The 15328-nt window shown below is 57.2% G+C and overlaps 6 protein-coding genes across 6 annotated transcripts in view; 2 read left to right on the forward strand and 4 right to left on the reverse strand.

Moving 5' to 3' along the window:
- SODALDRAFT_346594 (EF-hand) overlaps window positions 1-1944 on the reverse strand; it is a gene marked incomplete at its 3' end in the record, with an annotated part of 3454 nt that extends 1510 nt beyond the window's left edge. Inside the window, exon 1 of the mRNA XM_028613256.1 lies at window positions 131-1944. Within this exon, the coding sequence (XP_028462837.1) occupies window positions 131-1715 (1585 nt within the window). The 5' untranslated portion in view covers window positions 1716-1944. The remainder of the gene's footprint in view (window positions 1-130) is intronic.
- Window positions 1945-2625: 681 nt separating this feature from the next.
- SODALDRAFT_321112 (glycylpeptide N-tetradecanoyltransferase) lies at window positions 2626-3916 on the forward strand (the record flags this gene model as incomplete). Its single annotated transcript, XM_028609597.1, has 3 exons — window positions 2626-2636; window positions 2717-2882; window positions 2951-3916. 3 exons carry the CDS (start codon window positions 2626-2628, stop codon window positions 3914-3916), a joined length of 1143 nt encoding a protein of 380 aa, XP_028462838.1.
- A 182-nt stretch (window positions 3917-4098) lies between these two features.
- SODALDRAFT_337672 (N-myristoyl transferase) lies at window positions 4099-6040 on the reverse strand (the record flags this gene model as incomplete). The annotated part of the gene is made up of 3 exons (XM_028612714.1): window positions 4099-4500; window positions 4617-5199; window positions 5310-6040. The coding sequence occupies 3 exons, from the start codon at window positions 6038-6040 to the stop codon at window positions 4099-4101; spliced, it is 1716 nt and encodes a 571-aa protein (XP_028462839.1).
- Window positions 6041-6582: 542 nt separating this feature from the next.
- SODALDRAFT_329239 (abhydrolase domain-containing protein) lies at window positions 6583-8508 on the reverse strand. The gene is made up of 6 exons (XM_028610881.1): window positions 8302-8508; window positions 8132-8205; window positions 7852-8049; window positions 7751-7758; window positions 6936-7638; window positions 6583-6870 (listed from the first exon to the last, which is right to left on the reverse strand). Exons 1-6 carry the CDS (start codon window positions 8412-8414, stop codon window positions 6773-6775), a joined length of 1194 nt encoding a protein of 397 aa, XP_028462840.1. The 5' UTR covers window positions 8415-8508; the 3' UTR covers window positions 6583-6772.
- A 1041-nt stretch (window positions 8509-9549) lies between these two features.
- Window positions 9550-12329, forward strand: SODALDRAFT_337688 (hypothetical protein; the record flags this gene model as incomplete). The annotated part of the gene is made up of 2 exons (XM_028612717.1): window positions 9550-9815; window positions 9926-12329. The coding sequence occupies 2 exons, from the start codon at window positions 9550-9552 to the stop codon at window positions 12327-12329; spliced, it is 2670 nt and encodes an 889-aa protein (XP_028462841.1).
- A 524-nt stretch (window positions 12330-12853) lies between these two features.
- Window positions 12854-14396, reverse strand: SODALDRAFT_329241 (hypothetical protein). Its single transcript, XM_028610882.1, has one exon. It carries the CDS (start codon window positions 14124-14126, stop codon window positions 13122-13124), a length of 1005 nt encoding a protein of 334 aa, XP_028462842.1. The 5' UTR covers window positions 14127-14396; the 3' UTR covers window positions 12854-13121.
- Between the last annotated feature and the right edge of the window lie 932 nt (window positions 14397-15328).

The raw sequence follows: 15328 nt of genomic DNA on the forward strand, positions 1-15328 counted from the left end.
TGTTGTTGTTGTTGTTGTTGTTGTTGTTGTTGTTGTTGTTGTTGTTGTTGTTGTTGTTGTTGTTGTTGTTGTTGTTGTTGTTGTTGTTGTTGTTGGCTCTGGTTGGCTCTGCTGCTGCTGCTGCTGCTACCGGCCGGTTCGTTCGCTGCCGCGTCGTCGTCGTCCGAGTGGTCGGTTGATGCGGCGTCGGCGTCGGCGTCGGCGTCATCTTCTTCCGCACTCGTCGATTCCGCTTCGAGGTCCAAGTCCAGGCCGTTCGCCTGGCTCCGCGTGCCGGCCAGCAGAGAGGGCAGATCGTCCAGCGCGCCGGGCGGGTCGAGGAGCGCGTCCCAGTAAGAGGTGTCCGGCTCGCTATCGGGAGAGCGGACGTGTCCAGACCAGATGGCAGCCGAGGTGCCGGGAGTGACGGCAGAAGGGCTGGAGAGGGAGGGTGCAAAGAGGCGAGTCAGGACGTCGTCCCTCGTGGACGTGTCGCCCCTGTCCTCGGTGACGACGGGGACTTTATCGTCCTCCAGGTCGACGTCGCCGCTGGGATGGAAGACTTTGCCGTGGGTTCGAGGCGGACCGTCAGCACGCGGGACGCGGCCCTCTCGGCCGAAGAGGCTGCTGAGGGGCTGACGGGAACTGATGAGCTGCTGCGACTCGGTGCTGGCCATGAGCTGGTCGTCTAGGCCGTCGAGAATGTCGCGATGCATGTGTTTGTACAAGACGTAGTAGGCGCGAAAGATGCGAAGGAAGTCGCGGCGATTCACGTACCCGTCGCCGTCCATGTCGTAGCCTTGGAAGATGCGTCGGAGCTTGTCTTTCCGTTTTCGGTAGGCCAGGCCGTGGAGAAACTCGGAGAAGCCGATCAGGTCATCGTGGTTGGTGTCGTAAAAGGCGAACATGCGGTCGTGGATGAGGTTCGGGGTGGCATGGCGGGAACGGCCCAGCGGTACAAGGCAGCGTTCAAAGGTCTTCTTGTCCATGGCCAGCTGCAAGCCGTCGGGGTCGTCCCTCCACTCGGTGTTTGCCATGTAGGAGAACTGTTCCCAGAAGGCCTCGATCTCGGGCCGCTCAAAGCCGGACTCCTTGGAGAGATTGACAATGAGGACGCGAGGCAGGACCCTGACGCAGGTGTCCGGGTCGCCCGAGTACCAGACGGGCTGCGTCTGACGGGGCCCGAAGGGAGGCGCGGGGACCTTGATCTTATAGAAAATGTGCGACTTGTTATGGACGCCCTGGGCCTCGCAGTTCTCGCAGAGGTCAAAGTCGGCACAGTTGGCGCAGCGGTAGCGGATTCCGCGTATGGGGATCATGTTGCACGAGTTGCAGCCGCAACCTCGGTGGACACAAGCGTTGCGGCGGGCATTATCCTCCGACACGCGAAAGAGAAGGCTGACGAGGTTGTAGCCGGCGCGCGCTGGCGGCGGCATGGATTCGGCCTCCTCCCACCACTCCTCCACGGCGGGGTTATTGTCTTGGGGTGGCTGGTCGTCTCGCGCATCCTCGTCGGGGGGCTGGGGCTGGGGAGTGTCGGAAGCGAGGGAGGCTCCTCGCGCACGGCGGGCGTGGCGTCGTATGGCATTGCTACGATGAAGACCCGGACCGGGGACGTGAGTCGACTGGTATATGTAGTATCCGAGAGACGCAGCTGCGGCGGCTGAGATGATGGCGACGGCGATTCGAGGGCGTGTCAAGCTGTAGCTGTCGGTGGATGGCAGGGAGAGCCACATGTTGTTTGGGAGAGACCGTTGCCCGTTGCCCTACTTGGGGAACATTATGCGTAGAACGAGGATTAGGGAGACTGATGGGGGAATAAACGAATCAAGCAAGAAGAGGTTGAGCGGAGGAGTGAATATGTTCAATGACGAGTTGGCGAACAGTCCGTCGAAAGCGATAATTTACATCGAATTGTGCTTCTGTGGCACTACACTGGGTGGGAAAATGTTGTGATGATCGATGAAGCACGAGAGAAGAGAAGGAGAGAGATGGTAGGGCAGGGCAGGGGAGACGGGGAGATAGAGGGCCCCAAGCTGATTAAGGTACTCAAGTACGCGCTGCAATAGGAAAGCGGTGTAGGTGATGAATCATCCACCACGTACTATTTCCAGGTGGTAACGCTTGTTAGAGCGTGAGCGGTGGCTAATAAGTACGTACTGTACGTACTGTACGTTGTACGTACCCCAGCCTGATCTCGGCCGAGGCATTGCCCGTTATACCTTAGATAAGCGGGAAACCGTGTACCTTAGCCTAGCATTGATAAGCTACATCATGACGTCCATCTTCATCACTTTGTACTTCGATACCTTATGCTTGTAATCGTAATCTCACTCCTCACAGACCGGACTGTGAACTTCAACCTACTCCCATACTCATACTCATACTCGAGAGTCAGCCGGCGTCCCAACGTCCGCCATCACAACGACCACAACGATCGTATAAGTAATCGATCGCTAGTGCTACGCGTCTGCCGGAGGAAACTCAAACTTCCGCCGACTTGCACCCTTGTGGCCCGTCACCTACGCCACCTACGCCACCTACGGAGGACGAAATTAGAATCCCATCATCGCCCTCCCGTCGAATCACAGACATCAACAAGTCAAATTCATCCGGCAGCTTTTCAACCCACGGTTTATCTTCAAAATGGTCGCAGGGTATATGCCCCATGTCCCATACCTCACCTCACGGTGGATCCAATCCGACTTGCGGCTGACTGTCGACATGCTTGAATTAGCAATCGCTTCCCCACGGTCGAGGAGACCTTAAGCCACCCCGCCTACCCTGGTGTGACTTGGAATCTCGAGCCTCACCAAAAGGGGCTTCTTCCCTGTGCCAATGATCGAGGAGGGCCCGTCAACATCTACTGGGAGATCCACGGCAATGGACCAAGAAAGCTAATTGTGCGTTTCCAAGTTCCTTTCCCCTTTCCCCTTTCTATTGTCTTTCTTCTTTCCTGACCACCAACCAGCTCATCATGGGCCTCGCCGGCCTCTCCTCCTCCTGGCAACGCCAAACAAAACACTTCGGCCACGACCGCGGCGACACCTACTCCGTCCTCTTAATCGACAACCGCGGCGTCGGCCAGTCTTCCGCCCCCATCCAGCGCTACTCCACCTCCCACATGGCCCGCGACGCCCTCGAAGTCATCGACCACGTCGGCTGGTCCGCGCCCCGCTCCCTGCACCTCGTCGGCATCTCCCTCGGCGGCATGATCTCCCAGGAGCTCGCCTGCCTGATCCCCGACCGCCTCGCCTCCCTCACCCTCCTCTGCACCACCGCGGGCATGGACACCTCCAGCTCGCCCCTCGCCACCCTGCGCGACCGCATCGGCATGTTCATCCCCAAATCCGTCGGCCGCGCCGTCGAGGACACCGCCCTCAAGCTCTTCACCGACGAATGGCTCCATGCCCCGGACGAGGCCGCCGAGTTGCCCGTTCCCGGCGTCACCCCGCGCTGCGGACCACCAGTCGTTCCCGAGGGCGATGCAGGTGCAGGTGCAGGTGCAGCAGGACCAGGACAAGGACAAGGACAAGCACAAGGACAAGGAGGGGGAGAATACCTCCGCTTCGACTCCAACTTTCAGCGCTTCCAGGCCCAGGAGCTCAACAAGCGCCTCGACGCGAGGAGGTACACCCGCACCGGGTTCCTCATGCAGCTCGCCGCCGCCGCCTGGCATCACAAGTCCCCCGAGCAGCTGAAGGAACTGGGGGACAAGGTCGGGAGGCACCGCATCGCCGTCGTGCACGGGGACGCCGACGTCATGATCGACGTACAGCATGGCCGGAAACTCATCGAGTCGCTGCAGCCGGGCGTCGGGCTCGTCGTCGAGGGCATGGGCCACGCGCCGGTCATGCAGAACGTTGCGTGGCTTCACGAGTTCCTGGAGGAGAGGGTCACGGCGTGTGAGGAGGCGCCGAAGAATCCTGTGACCTAAGCGTGGAGAGACTGGCGAGACTGGCGGTTAGAACGGAGGGTATGCGCCATTAGAGCTTTCTGTAAAAACTCTTTTTTTGTTTTCTAGTGTCAAACTCGACTTGATAAGGGGTATGTATTTACGGGACCGCTTCGCCTTGTTTGTTGTTCTTCTCCCAACTTCGACCCTCCTTATCCCAGCTTTTAGAGCATAACCAGGCCTACACCGCTCAGCGCATCCTCGTCCAGCCGGTTCCTCTTGTCGACGCCACCCGCGATCGGGTTGGCGCGGTAGTTGAAAAGGTAAAAGTGCAGCTGGCCGTCGCCGGGGCCAAACTTTTGCTGCTCCAGGAAGAGGCCGTTGTCCATCAGCGACAGCGCATTGAAGACGTCAAACTTGTATTGCTTGGCCAGGATCAGCGCATCCCCCATAAGGGCGTTCAGCCGGGCTTTCAGCGCCGCCTTGTCCAAGGGCTCGTCGAAGGCGACCGTGCTGGCGTAGTAGAACAGGTAGGCGGCGCGGACCACTTGGTGCTTGGGGTTGCCGATGACGGAGTTTTCGAGGCAGTAGAAGGAGAACATGTCTGTGATTTCCTTTTTGTCGTTCTATAGTGCTTGTCAGCACGTGTCCTGGGGTGGGGAAGGAGAGGAAGAAGGAGGAGGAGGAAAGGAAAGGAAAAAAAGAAACAAAAAGAAAAAAAAAAGAAGAAAAAAACCCTCACCTCAACGACATATGTCCAGACGACCTGTTCCGGCATAACGTCTTTGCTGGGAATAAACCAGTGGATAAACTCGTCCCTGTTGTAGATGGGATACATGTCGAACCGAGCCATGTACTTCTGGAACAGCTCCATCGCGGCGTCGACATCCTTCAGCTGCATCTCCCGCAGGCCCCGGGTCGCCGTTTGGTCGGGGAGGTGGTACTTGCGGACCTGGTACAGCGGCTTGCTGTTGGCCGGCAAGGGGCTGAAGCCGACGTCGTAGAGCTTCTGCCAGTTGATGGCGCGGTGGTAGTAGCGGCAGGTGCTGATCGGGGTGGGCAGCACCACGCCGGCCGTGTACAGGCCCTGCCAGATCTCGTGCAGGTTGCTGCGGCGGGTGATCTCCTTGATCAGCACGGGGGCGAGCCGCTTGCCGCGGAGCTTCTTGTGCACGCAGATGAAGTTGACCTCGGAGCACCGGATGGTGTTCTCCCGGACGCGCAGGTCGACGGGGATGGCGGAGATGAAGGCCACGAGCTTGCGGGACTGGGAGGCGCGGACGCCTACGTGCCATTCCTTTTTCCAACCGGGAGCCATGAGTGCCCTGATAGGGGGGTTAATGTAGTTCACAGTGTATATCATGTGGCGGGGATGAGAAAGAAGGGTTGATAAAAAGAGAGAAAAAAAGAAAAAAAAAAGAAAAGACCAACATACCACTTCAGGATAGAGGTCGAGTAGTTGAAGCGGAACATGGCCTCATCGTCCTCGACGTAGTGACCATTCAAAAGCTCATAGAGTTCCTTCATCTGCCCCTCGTCCTCGAGATCCATCGTCACCCACTCAAAACCGGCAATCATCGCAGGCGGCTGCGTCGGGACATCCTCCAGCTTCTGCACCCGCAGCGGGCCCTCCTCGACGGGGCCCTCGATCTCCCCGAACTTGGGCACAGGCTGCGTGCCCCAAAACTTGTAGCTCGCCATATCCTTGACGTTCTTCCCGCTCGACGCCAGGCCCGTCATGATGTCTTGCAGATTGAGCTTCTTGAGGAGCTTGGCCGTGTCCTCGGGCGAGTTGGACGACCCGGTGGCGGCGCCCAGCTCCTCGGCGAGGGCCGGGTTCAGGGTCAGGAGCTCCTGGATCTGCTGGGACGTCAGGCCGCCAATGGCCTTCTTGAGGTCCTGCTCCGGGTCCCCGGAGGGCTTGGGACCGCCGGTGAGGGCTTCCTTGATCTTCTTGCGCTTGGACTTCTTCTTCTTCTTGCCGGCCTCCTCTGCTCCGGCGGCGGAGGAGGGGGAGGCGTCGTGGGCATCGTCGTCGTCGTCGTCGCCTTCTTCGTCGGATTCGACCTCGGGCTGCTTTCCCTTGGCTTGTTCGACGGCGTTCTCGAAAGCTTCCTCCGCCTGGTCGATGGCGGGGTCGACGGGTTTGGACTCTTGAGCGGGCATCGCGAGGTGCGGGTTCGTTGTCGCGTGTGGTCGATGGCAGAAGAAAAAAAGGGGGACAAACTAAGGATTGTGAGGAGATCTGCGCGATAGACGCCCGAAACCGGATGTCCAATTCTGTTGCCTGGTCCTGTCGAGATGGTAGATCGAAGCAACTATTCGTGCCGTAATGTGTGGTGAATGGCGGGGCTCTTGGACGGTCCTGTGCGGGAAAGAACCACTCCGCTGAAATGACGTCTCGTGTCAGCTGCAAGCCACTGGCAGCCATTTGCTTTGGTGGCGGCGCAAAAGAAGCCACACGCCGTGACCCACATTAACGTAGATAGAATGGAATAAAGCAATATGATTGGTCGTAAGGAAGCTCAGACTATATATACGTTCACCGATAATTTACATGCCTGCGCCACATCCCCCCCGGATGGTCTGAGCTTACTGAGATAACTCGTCACCCTCGCTCGATGTTGAACTAGCGTATATAACATCAAAAAGTACCTACGTCAAGTAGAAGATTCTCTTTTGGTGTAGTGGTACATTTTTGAGTGTTACCCTCGACGTGGTGTTTACCTCATTAATGCTATGTCCTTTGATAGTATCAATCATATCATTGCGAAGTATTGAGGATCTAAAGGAGTAGAATGCAGTGCGCTTAGGATACAAATCGGGACCTCCTTTTGCTTGTAAGGCGCCGCAACTTCATCACGATTCTCCACTGCTGTATCCTCCACTGCTCCAGGTCTATTTCGACGTCTTCTCGGTATACACTGTTCCCCCGAGATCAAAACATCTCATGACAGCGAGTGCCACGGGGGCATGACCCATTATTGCGTTATGTCCTGTAGCGGATAGTCAGCAGTCGTAATTCCCGAATTCGATTTTCAATGGCCAACAGCCAACATACCACCGTAGGGAAACAGCTCCTGCCGGATGACAATATTCGGTTCCGCCGTCAGGGTCGTGACAAAAGCGTCATCCCGGTTCCGGATCGTCCTCTCTTCTTTCCACGCAGCAAAAGACTCTTCCTCCAACCCACCGTCAACGGTAGCATTGGCCGCCGCGCGGAAAAGCTTATCGCTCTCCACCCAGGGGATATCCGCATCGTCCTTGGCCGCCACGAGAGACAATCTCAGCCGCGTCTTCGTCAGGCGGACGAGGCGCTCCAGCCGCTGGGCCGAGGGCCACTTTTCCCAGATGACCCCCTCGGCCACGCGCAGGAGGGACGGCCAGGCCCTGAGCGGTCCCAGGACGGGTATGACGCCGCCCATGCGGTAGCCGCCCAGCATCGTGGGCAGGCTGCTGAAGCCGGCGACGAGGACGATGCCGCCGAACTCGACGCCCTCGGCGGCGTAGCGCTCGGCGACCCCGCTGGCGACGGCGGTGCCGAGGCTCTGGCCGAGCAGGACGATGCGGTCTGGCGGTATGCCGGCTACGTTGATGACCCAGTCGATCAGGGTGGCGGCGTCCTGGATGAGGCCCGGTTCGGAGGGGGTGCCGGTCGAGTAGCCGAAGCCGCGGTAGTCGAGGGCGATGACGTGGTAGGGCGAGGCGTCGGTAAGTACGTGGTAACTGTCTGGACGATGGGCTTGGGCGATATCCCCTGCATTCTGAAGATGGGGTGATCAGCAAACTACAGGGCCCTCGCCAATATGTCACCCAAAGACTTCTAAAAAAAAAAAGAAAAAAAAAAAAAAAAGAACAGGATTGTTGGCTTCATACACCGTGGACTAGAGACAGGTGTCAGCAATTGCAGGCATCAGTCTCGTCTCCATGTCATGGTCCCTGCCTACGGGCGGCAGAGGAGGGGCTCCGGGACATACGATAGATGACAATTCGTGCCTTTGGATCACCCTTCAGAACCCGAAACGACTCGGTTGCTGTGATGTCTGGTGCGACGCCTGGCTCCTGCGATGCGAGCGCCTCTTCATTTTGGAGATACAGCGGCAGCGGGGTGATATGCCACGAGTAGATGCTCTCGTTATCGGGCGTCGTCAGGAAGAAGGGAGTCACTTGTCCCTCTAGGGGAGCGGTGCTTGTGGCGTCAGTTTCGAAAGAAACCAGCCTTCTCGACGAAAGGAACAGTACAGGGACTGGGCATACTAGCGAAGCCGAATAACTCCGGCTCATTGATATCTCGCAACCACAGTCCGTTGACACGGTGGAGATAGAGGAGACTAAGCCGAGACGACATGAATAAGTATGGGTTCTCGGCGAGACAGGGAGTTGTAAAAAAAATAAAAATGGGAGCGGAGCGTCATCGCCTTCCTTACTGTCGCTGAAAGAAAGGAATCGAGCCCAGGGCGAGGAGGCTGCAGTAAAACCCAAAGGGGGCGACCACAGCCCAGATGGCCGTCCTCAGGATAGGGGATAGGGCCACAGGCATGGCCACGGTCAAGTTATGTTCGAGTATTTAGTCGGTTCTACTGTGGATGCATTTATTTTGTCCCGTACTTCGTAACAAACGTCGTCGCTCAAAGATGAAAGCGATGACATCGCCTTCTTCATGATGAAGTACGGAGTCTGCACCGAGACGAAATTACTGAGCAAGGTACGTACCTAAGGTTTCTTGGCCGAGGCAGCCGAGAGAGCGCGCTAAACCGGATTTGTCAACCCGAAACATAAGGTCCAGTATCCCAGTCCCTGGCCAACAAAAGTGCCTCCGATGCTCCACTGCTGTTGGGGCCAGGAAGAGGGATGATTACATAATATGAGCCTCAATCTTGACGACATGATACTCCAAAGTACCCTTGTTCGAAGCCAAAGGGTCTGATACATAGAGCTTGACAATGCCTCAGAATTTCCAAGGGGTATATTGAGCTAATTTTCCATTCTACTCATTTCTATTAGTATTATTATACACGTATATAGGTAGCTGAGCCAACGAGCTACACTACATAACGTCCCTGAACCGGTTTGTAGACTTTGACGTTGCGTAGGTAAGGTCAAGCCGAGGCCAAGATGCTCCGTACCCAAGACCTAAGGTACCTTAGGTACCTTCGACATTCCCCGCTGTACGTGTACCAAGGTACTTTGCAGTATCCACCAACCAGAAGAGGACGAGAAGAACTTCCCCACATAAAGTTCTCTCTCTAGGTCAATCATCCAACCAATAAAAAGGTCCTAACCTTTAGCAGCCTCACTCTCATTGGCGATGTCGCGTCGAGACGGCTGGGTTGGACTTTCTCTCCTCGTCTCACGGTACACGCTTGATGGCACCGATGCCAGCTTGGGAATTTGGAATTTCCTTCCCCCAACTCCATTTCTCCCAGTTCCCAGTTCCCATCTCCCGTCTTCATCTCCCATCTTCATCTCCCATCTTCATCTCCCCTCAACTCCATGTCGAGCTTTTCCCACCTTTACCTTCACCACTCCATCGTATTCGAAATCTTTACGCTACCTTTGCACGAGCATTCGAACGCGTATAGACATATCACTCCAGGTCAATCGTGAATGATGACGACGCCATCCTCCACGTCCACCCAAATCTCATCCTAGTCGACGGCCTGTACGACACGATCATGGAGAAGAAGAGGAAACTGCCCGCCCGGGCCTCTGCGCGCGTCGAGCATATCGCCAAAAAACGTACTGTCACGCCTCCAGATCGTCGTTCTGTCACGCCCTTGTCTACCACAGCCACAGCCACAGCGCCGGCCGCGCCCACTGCGACCTCGGATCCTCCACCTAGTCTACCCAAGTCCATCCACCCTGCCAAGCCTCTTCCCACCGTTGAGGAGCCACAACCCGAGGACCTTTCTATCAAGAGCTACCAGAACATACAGGAAAGGTACGAGTCGCGCTTTTTCCTCCTCTTCCTGGCTCCGCTCTTGCCTCGCCTCTTGCCTCCCCTCTTGCCTCCCCTCTTCTCCTCTGCTTGTTAACCCGTCATCCATATAGTGGTGTTTTAGCTGAATCCCTCCAACGATCCCGGCAACGATGGATTGCCGAGGGCATCTTTCAGAAATACTGGGCAAAACCTATTAAGAAGAAGGGCGTCTTCATCGAAGAGCCCGACAACCCCCCCAAGGACTCAATGCATAAACTCGGTCCGGTGACCATTACCGTCGAACCTCACGTCTTCGAGGCTACCATGTGGGCTGTCAAAGACCCCAAACCTGCTGGCGCCACGGCTTCCAGCTCGACGCCCACCACACAGGCCACGTTTCGCCCCATCATGCAGTACGGCCCCCCCAACGGCATCATGCCCCCTCCTCCGCCAACACCCAAGACGGAGCCCTCGACTCCTGCGCCCCCATCTTCGACCGAACCGAGGCCCACACCGGCCCCTCAGAGCCCAGCCCAGCCTCCACCCATGTCCCAATCAGTACCGATGAATCCACAAGCCCCGACCGCGAGCGATCTCCCCGAAACCGCCGGCCCCTCGCCCGACCCTCCCGAGTCGGAGTCGGCAAGACCTCCTTCCTCGGCAGCAGCAGCAGCAGCAGGAGCAGCAGCAGCAGCAGAAGCAGCAGCGCCGCCCGTGGTATCTCCGGCGCCTGCACCCGCCTCGACGTACGCCCCCGTTTCAATTCGTAGCTCCGCAACGACTCCTGGACCTGTTTTAGCGCCTGCGCCTGCACCTCCGCCAGCACCTGCACCAGCACACCCGCCAAACATGACGTCTCCCTCTCCAGTTCCTACGGGGCTTGCAGGCCCACGTCCCACCACCCCTTCGAATGCCATCTCCGCAGCACCCCACCCAGGTTCCGTATCTGGGCCGTCAAACATAACCGCGCCGAATTCTCGGCCCTCGAGTGCGACCCCTACTCCCGGCCTCGGCACCACCAGATCCGGCGGAACTCCAAAGCCGCCCGGCACCGATCCCATCATCATGACTCTGGCCGAGAGGGCCTCCGAGGACCGCCATCTCCGCGATCTCATGAAGAGAGTGGCTGCCGGGGAGGCTAAGCCGGATGAGCTGACCACTTTCCAACGCATCATCGACCAGATTACCGTCGAGTACAAGAAGAAAGGCGGACAGCAAGGCCCGTCGGCTGACCGGCTGCTCGTTGATGGCAGGACCGTCAAGTACTTCGCAGACGAGGTGCGGGCCATCTTGGATATTGTCCTGGCGACAAACCCCGGCCAAAAGTCCGGCGAGCTTTTGCCGCCTCCTCGTAGCGATCCGCTGGTGGTGGCGCTGGTGAAGAACGCCCTCGATGACGCCAGGATCCGATCCATGGTTCGCAGGATTGCCGACAACCAGCCCGGCTTCACCGATGCCACCGACCTCAAGTCCCTGTTGGACAAACTGCACAAGAGTCTGCAATCAGCTCCCCCTCCACCGCAGCAGCAGCCTCCTCCACCGCAGCAGCAGCCTCCTCCACCGCAGCAGCAGCCTCCTCCACACCAGCAGCAGCCTCCTCCACACCAGCAGCAGCCTCCACACCCGCAGCCCGCACCAACAAACGCCGCCGTGAATGGCGTGGCCAGTGGCCAGACCCCGAAACCGAAACCGAAACCGGCTGCTGCCCCGACGCCTTGCCCTTCGCAACCTGCATCTCAACCTCCTCCGCAGCAAGCCCTTCGATCGAAAGGCCCACCACCGGCCCCGAAACCCGACGTCTCTGCCATTGCCTTCGAGTTTGCAGGAGGCAACGGAGACCGCTACCTCTTTCCGAAATTCAGCATTCTCGAATACCTCCCGGGGGGCCAGCAGGTCCTCGCCTCTTTCCTCATCGTACGCAAAGGAAGCCGCCTCGAATACGGGGGCGATGCGAAGCTGGACTACTACCAGCCCGTCACCATTCGGCTTTTCGCCCCGAATGGACGCCACCTGGAACACCTGCATCGCGTAGTCGCGCCCCAGGACGAAGTGAGACGGTACATGGACGATGTCATGGACCACATGACGCGAGCCGAGTACGTCCTGCTGGCCATGCGCCTGCCACGGAACGACCCGGACGGCGACGGGGAACAGACGGCACGAAACAGCCGAGAGGTCACGGTTGTGAACGGCGGTGCGACAGGCACCCCGGACGACGCCGCCGAATCGAACCTGCCGCGCGAACCAAGCGGGCCGGCTCCGCCCACGAGACCTCCTGTGTCGTGGAAAGGCGCGGCGAGGGATTTCATGGCCGCATTCCCCACGAAAGAGGCGTACGACGAGTTTGCTGCCTCGCGCCGCCGCAGGGGGGGAGCGGACGGACCCCTCGATTCGGCGGGAGCTTCGTTCAGGAAGGCGTGCGAGTATCTGGGCATCCCGTTGGCCCGCGTCGGTGACGATGATGAGGTTGAGTATGAGGCGCTGGTCTCGAAGCTTGCTGCCAAACAACGGGAGGCAGGGCGTCTCCCGTGTTAGCTAACCTTGTTGCGCATTCGTCTTCATGTACAGTTTAGTTGCGACTTTTGCATTGAACGGGATGGAATATCATGTTTTATGGGGTATCAGGAGTCGAGTGAGAAAATTATAGGTATACTAGGCGCGAAAAGGGGGCGCGTTTCAACAGCGGTGGGAATGGTTATTTTGGTATTCTTGGGAGTGTTTCTTTCTTTCTTCTTATTATCATTTGTCATGGTTATTTTCCCACCGCATATGCGACCATGCAATTTTTTGCTTTCTCTTTCTGCATCGCTGTGTTGCGTCGGTTAGAGGACGGGACGTGGTTCATTCTACTATCATTCTACTATTGATATGGGCACGAACTAAGGTAACTATTGGTATGGGAAACATGCAAAATGCTCCCTTTTGGGGGCACAACCTTTTCAAGTCTTTGCATGTGTCTTCGCTTGCTGAACCGTCGCGAGGCTTCTTGCTACAGAAGTGAGCCAAAGAGTTGGGTCTTCCGTCTTGGACAAGATTATCGGGATGGAGGATGGCGCAGTCGACGAAAGTTCGAAGCCATCCTGTTAAAGTTGCAATCGGCAATTTATAACATTTGATCATTGCAGGTAAACTAACTACCTACACGAGGACCATGCCTAAAAACAACATGGAAGAATCTGCTCGCTCTGGCATACATAAGACCGAAAGGATGGGAGCCATTGATCTGACCAGGTCTCGGGCTAGAGATGGAGTGGCGTGTTGCCTAAAATACCAAAACAAGTGTTGTACAGAACCGAGGATCACCGGGGGTTCGTCTGATGCATCGGTTCACTGGGACTTTTGCCGGCCGCTAACCACGGCCTGGACGCCTTTAGTGACGAGCCAGCCAGCCAAGAGAGTATGCAACCACTTCCCCACAGGGGTCTCGATGAGGACGGGCTTCTCGTCTTGCCGTCTCCACATCCACGTCTCGTTCACGAAAACAACTTGCTGGAGTTGGTGCTCATCGGCGGCGGCGTCGTCGTCGTCGTCGCTTATCTCCTCCCCGGCCCCGTCCCGAAAAGGGTTCGCTGGGGGGGCCGTCGCTACTTCGCAGACAACCAGCGCACGTGGGACGGGACCTCTGTACGAAGGGGGAGCTTCGAGAAGCAGCTCGACGCGGTCAGAGCAGAGCGGGGGGGAGGGGGAGGAGGAGGAGGAGGAGGAGGAGGAGGAGGAGGAGGAGACGCGCTGCTGGCCTGGACCGCGGTAGGAGACGCGATAGACGCCGTTGACCAGGTCGCCTGGTGCGAAGTCTAGGTTGGCTATCCAGTCGGCGTCGAAGGTCCGGCGGATGTCTGGGTCGCGGATGGAAGAGCGGATTAGGAAAGCCTGGGGGGTCCAGCTGAAGGCCGTCTGGGCCGCGCGGGCGTAGTCCCGGAGTAGATCAGATGTAGCTGCGGACGTTGGGGTGGTGGGGGGTGGAGTATCAGAGGGGGCGGCGGCGGTGGCGGTCGTGAGGTGGACGGGGACGGATAGGGAGGATGTCGATACTGCGTGTGATACGACTCGTTCGTAGGCCAGCACCCATTGGGAGTCGTCGGTTCTCACGTCTTCTGGAAGGGAGACTGGGTTCCAGGGCGTCGTTGTTGGCTCGGCCGAGGAAGATGAGTCAGATGACGACTGGTGTTGGTTTTTGTGGGGGATCCGACGACCAGCTGATGATTCTGTGCTCCTGGACACTACGCGACTGAGATATAGAAGATAGATTGCGGGGATGGCCACGGGGAGAAGCGCCAGTGCCACTGTCGTGGGACGGCTTGGTGAGAACGCAATATGAATGCCGAATGTCATGATTGTTGATGAAGCTCGAGTTGGATTCCAGGCAGAGGTTGTCATGAAGGAACCAAGCGAGAATACCCGAGTCGCGAGTCTGGGGAAATCCGGTAGTAACCTGTAAGCTACGTCGTAATCGGCGCCATTATTCCCCCGAGTAGAGCACACCTTGGATGACACGGGCTTTTGGCCCCGGTTACTTCGTATAACTGCTCGAACACACAACCATCTATACCATCGGCGTGGGATAGATATTCGATGTTCCACTGGGTTGAGACTTAAAGTCAGGAGAATTGGTCGCGTGGTTTTTTACCTTGGAACTCTGGAGTGGCTGGAGGGACGAGGGACGGACGAGGGATCTCCAACCCGAAGACGCTGACTCATCATTTAGTTCTGACATCGCGCAACAATATTATGCCGGTTCCGAAGCGGACCGGCCCGGACCCCCGACCCCCGACCCGTTACCCGTGACCCGTAAACCGGAGTTCCGCCATTTCGTCCGTCTCAAGCCACAACAGGTGTTCGGAATTACCCCCTTTCAAGGTGGAATGCTTGACATATTTCGACATACTTCCCCTCCACGATGTCGTGATAGCTCCCTCCAGCTCATCATACATCGTTCATGAAAGTTAAGACGGTTAGACCTCCTGTCATGGTCCTCATGGATTTATCATGGTCCTCATGGATTTATCATTTATGAAGCACGATTTAGCATTCGTCCAAATGATATATATCTGCCCGGGTCTCGGGAATCCTGTATCACCCACACACTCTGACTCAGACATCAGCAACTATATCTCAATTTCTCAAGGCTTTCATGACCATAATCCCAGGTATGGTTGCGCTAAGGCCTGGCACATCTGACAGCTTTGCCGCGGTGATACAAACGAACAGTAAGTGGACGTCGGACTTCATGTGTCGGGAATCCGGGTAACCCCCTGTAACAGATACGCAGGATGCAGGCTGCAGCCTCAAATTGATGTTCATGGTTCGTCCCACCTGCGGAGGCGACCCCTGACAGTTGAGACATTGTCAGTCCTGCTAGCTTTTGTTTGACTCCCGAGTCCCAATGGGCAACGCCGCAACGGAAAGAATCAAAGTTAGTCCAACTGTTTCCAGTTGCGGTACTCGAAGATAGGGCCTACTCGGAGACTCGAATTCGACCCTCACAATCTGAAGACAGTGTCTTTTCCTTGCTGAACAGCAGGGGTAGTCACGGC

This window comes from Sodiomyces alkalinus (genome assembly GCF_003711515.1).
Source record: "Sodiomyces alkalinus F11 unplaced genomic scaffold SODALscaffold_12, whole genome shotgun sequence".
NCBI classification, from domain to species: domain Eukaryota; kingdom Fungi; phylum Ascomycota; class Sordariomycetes; order Glomerellales; family Plectosphaerellaceae; genus Sodiomyces; species Sodiomyces alkalinus.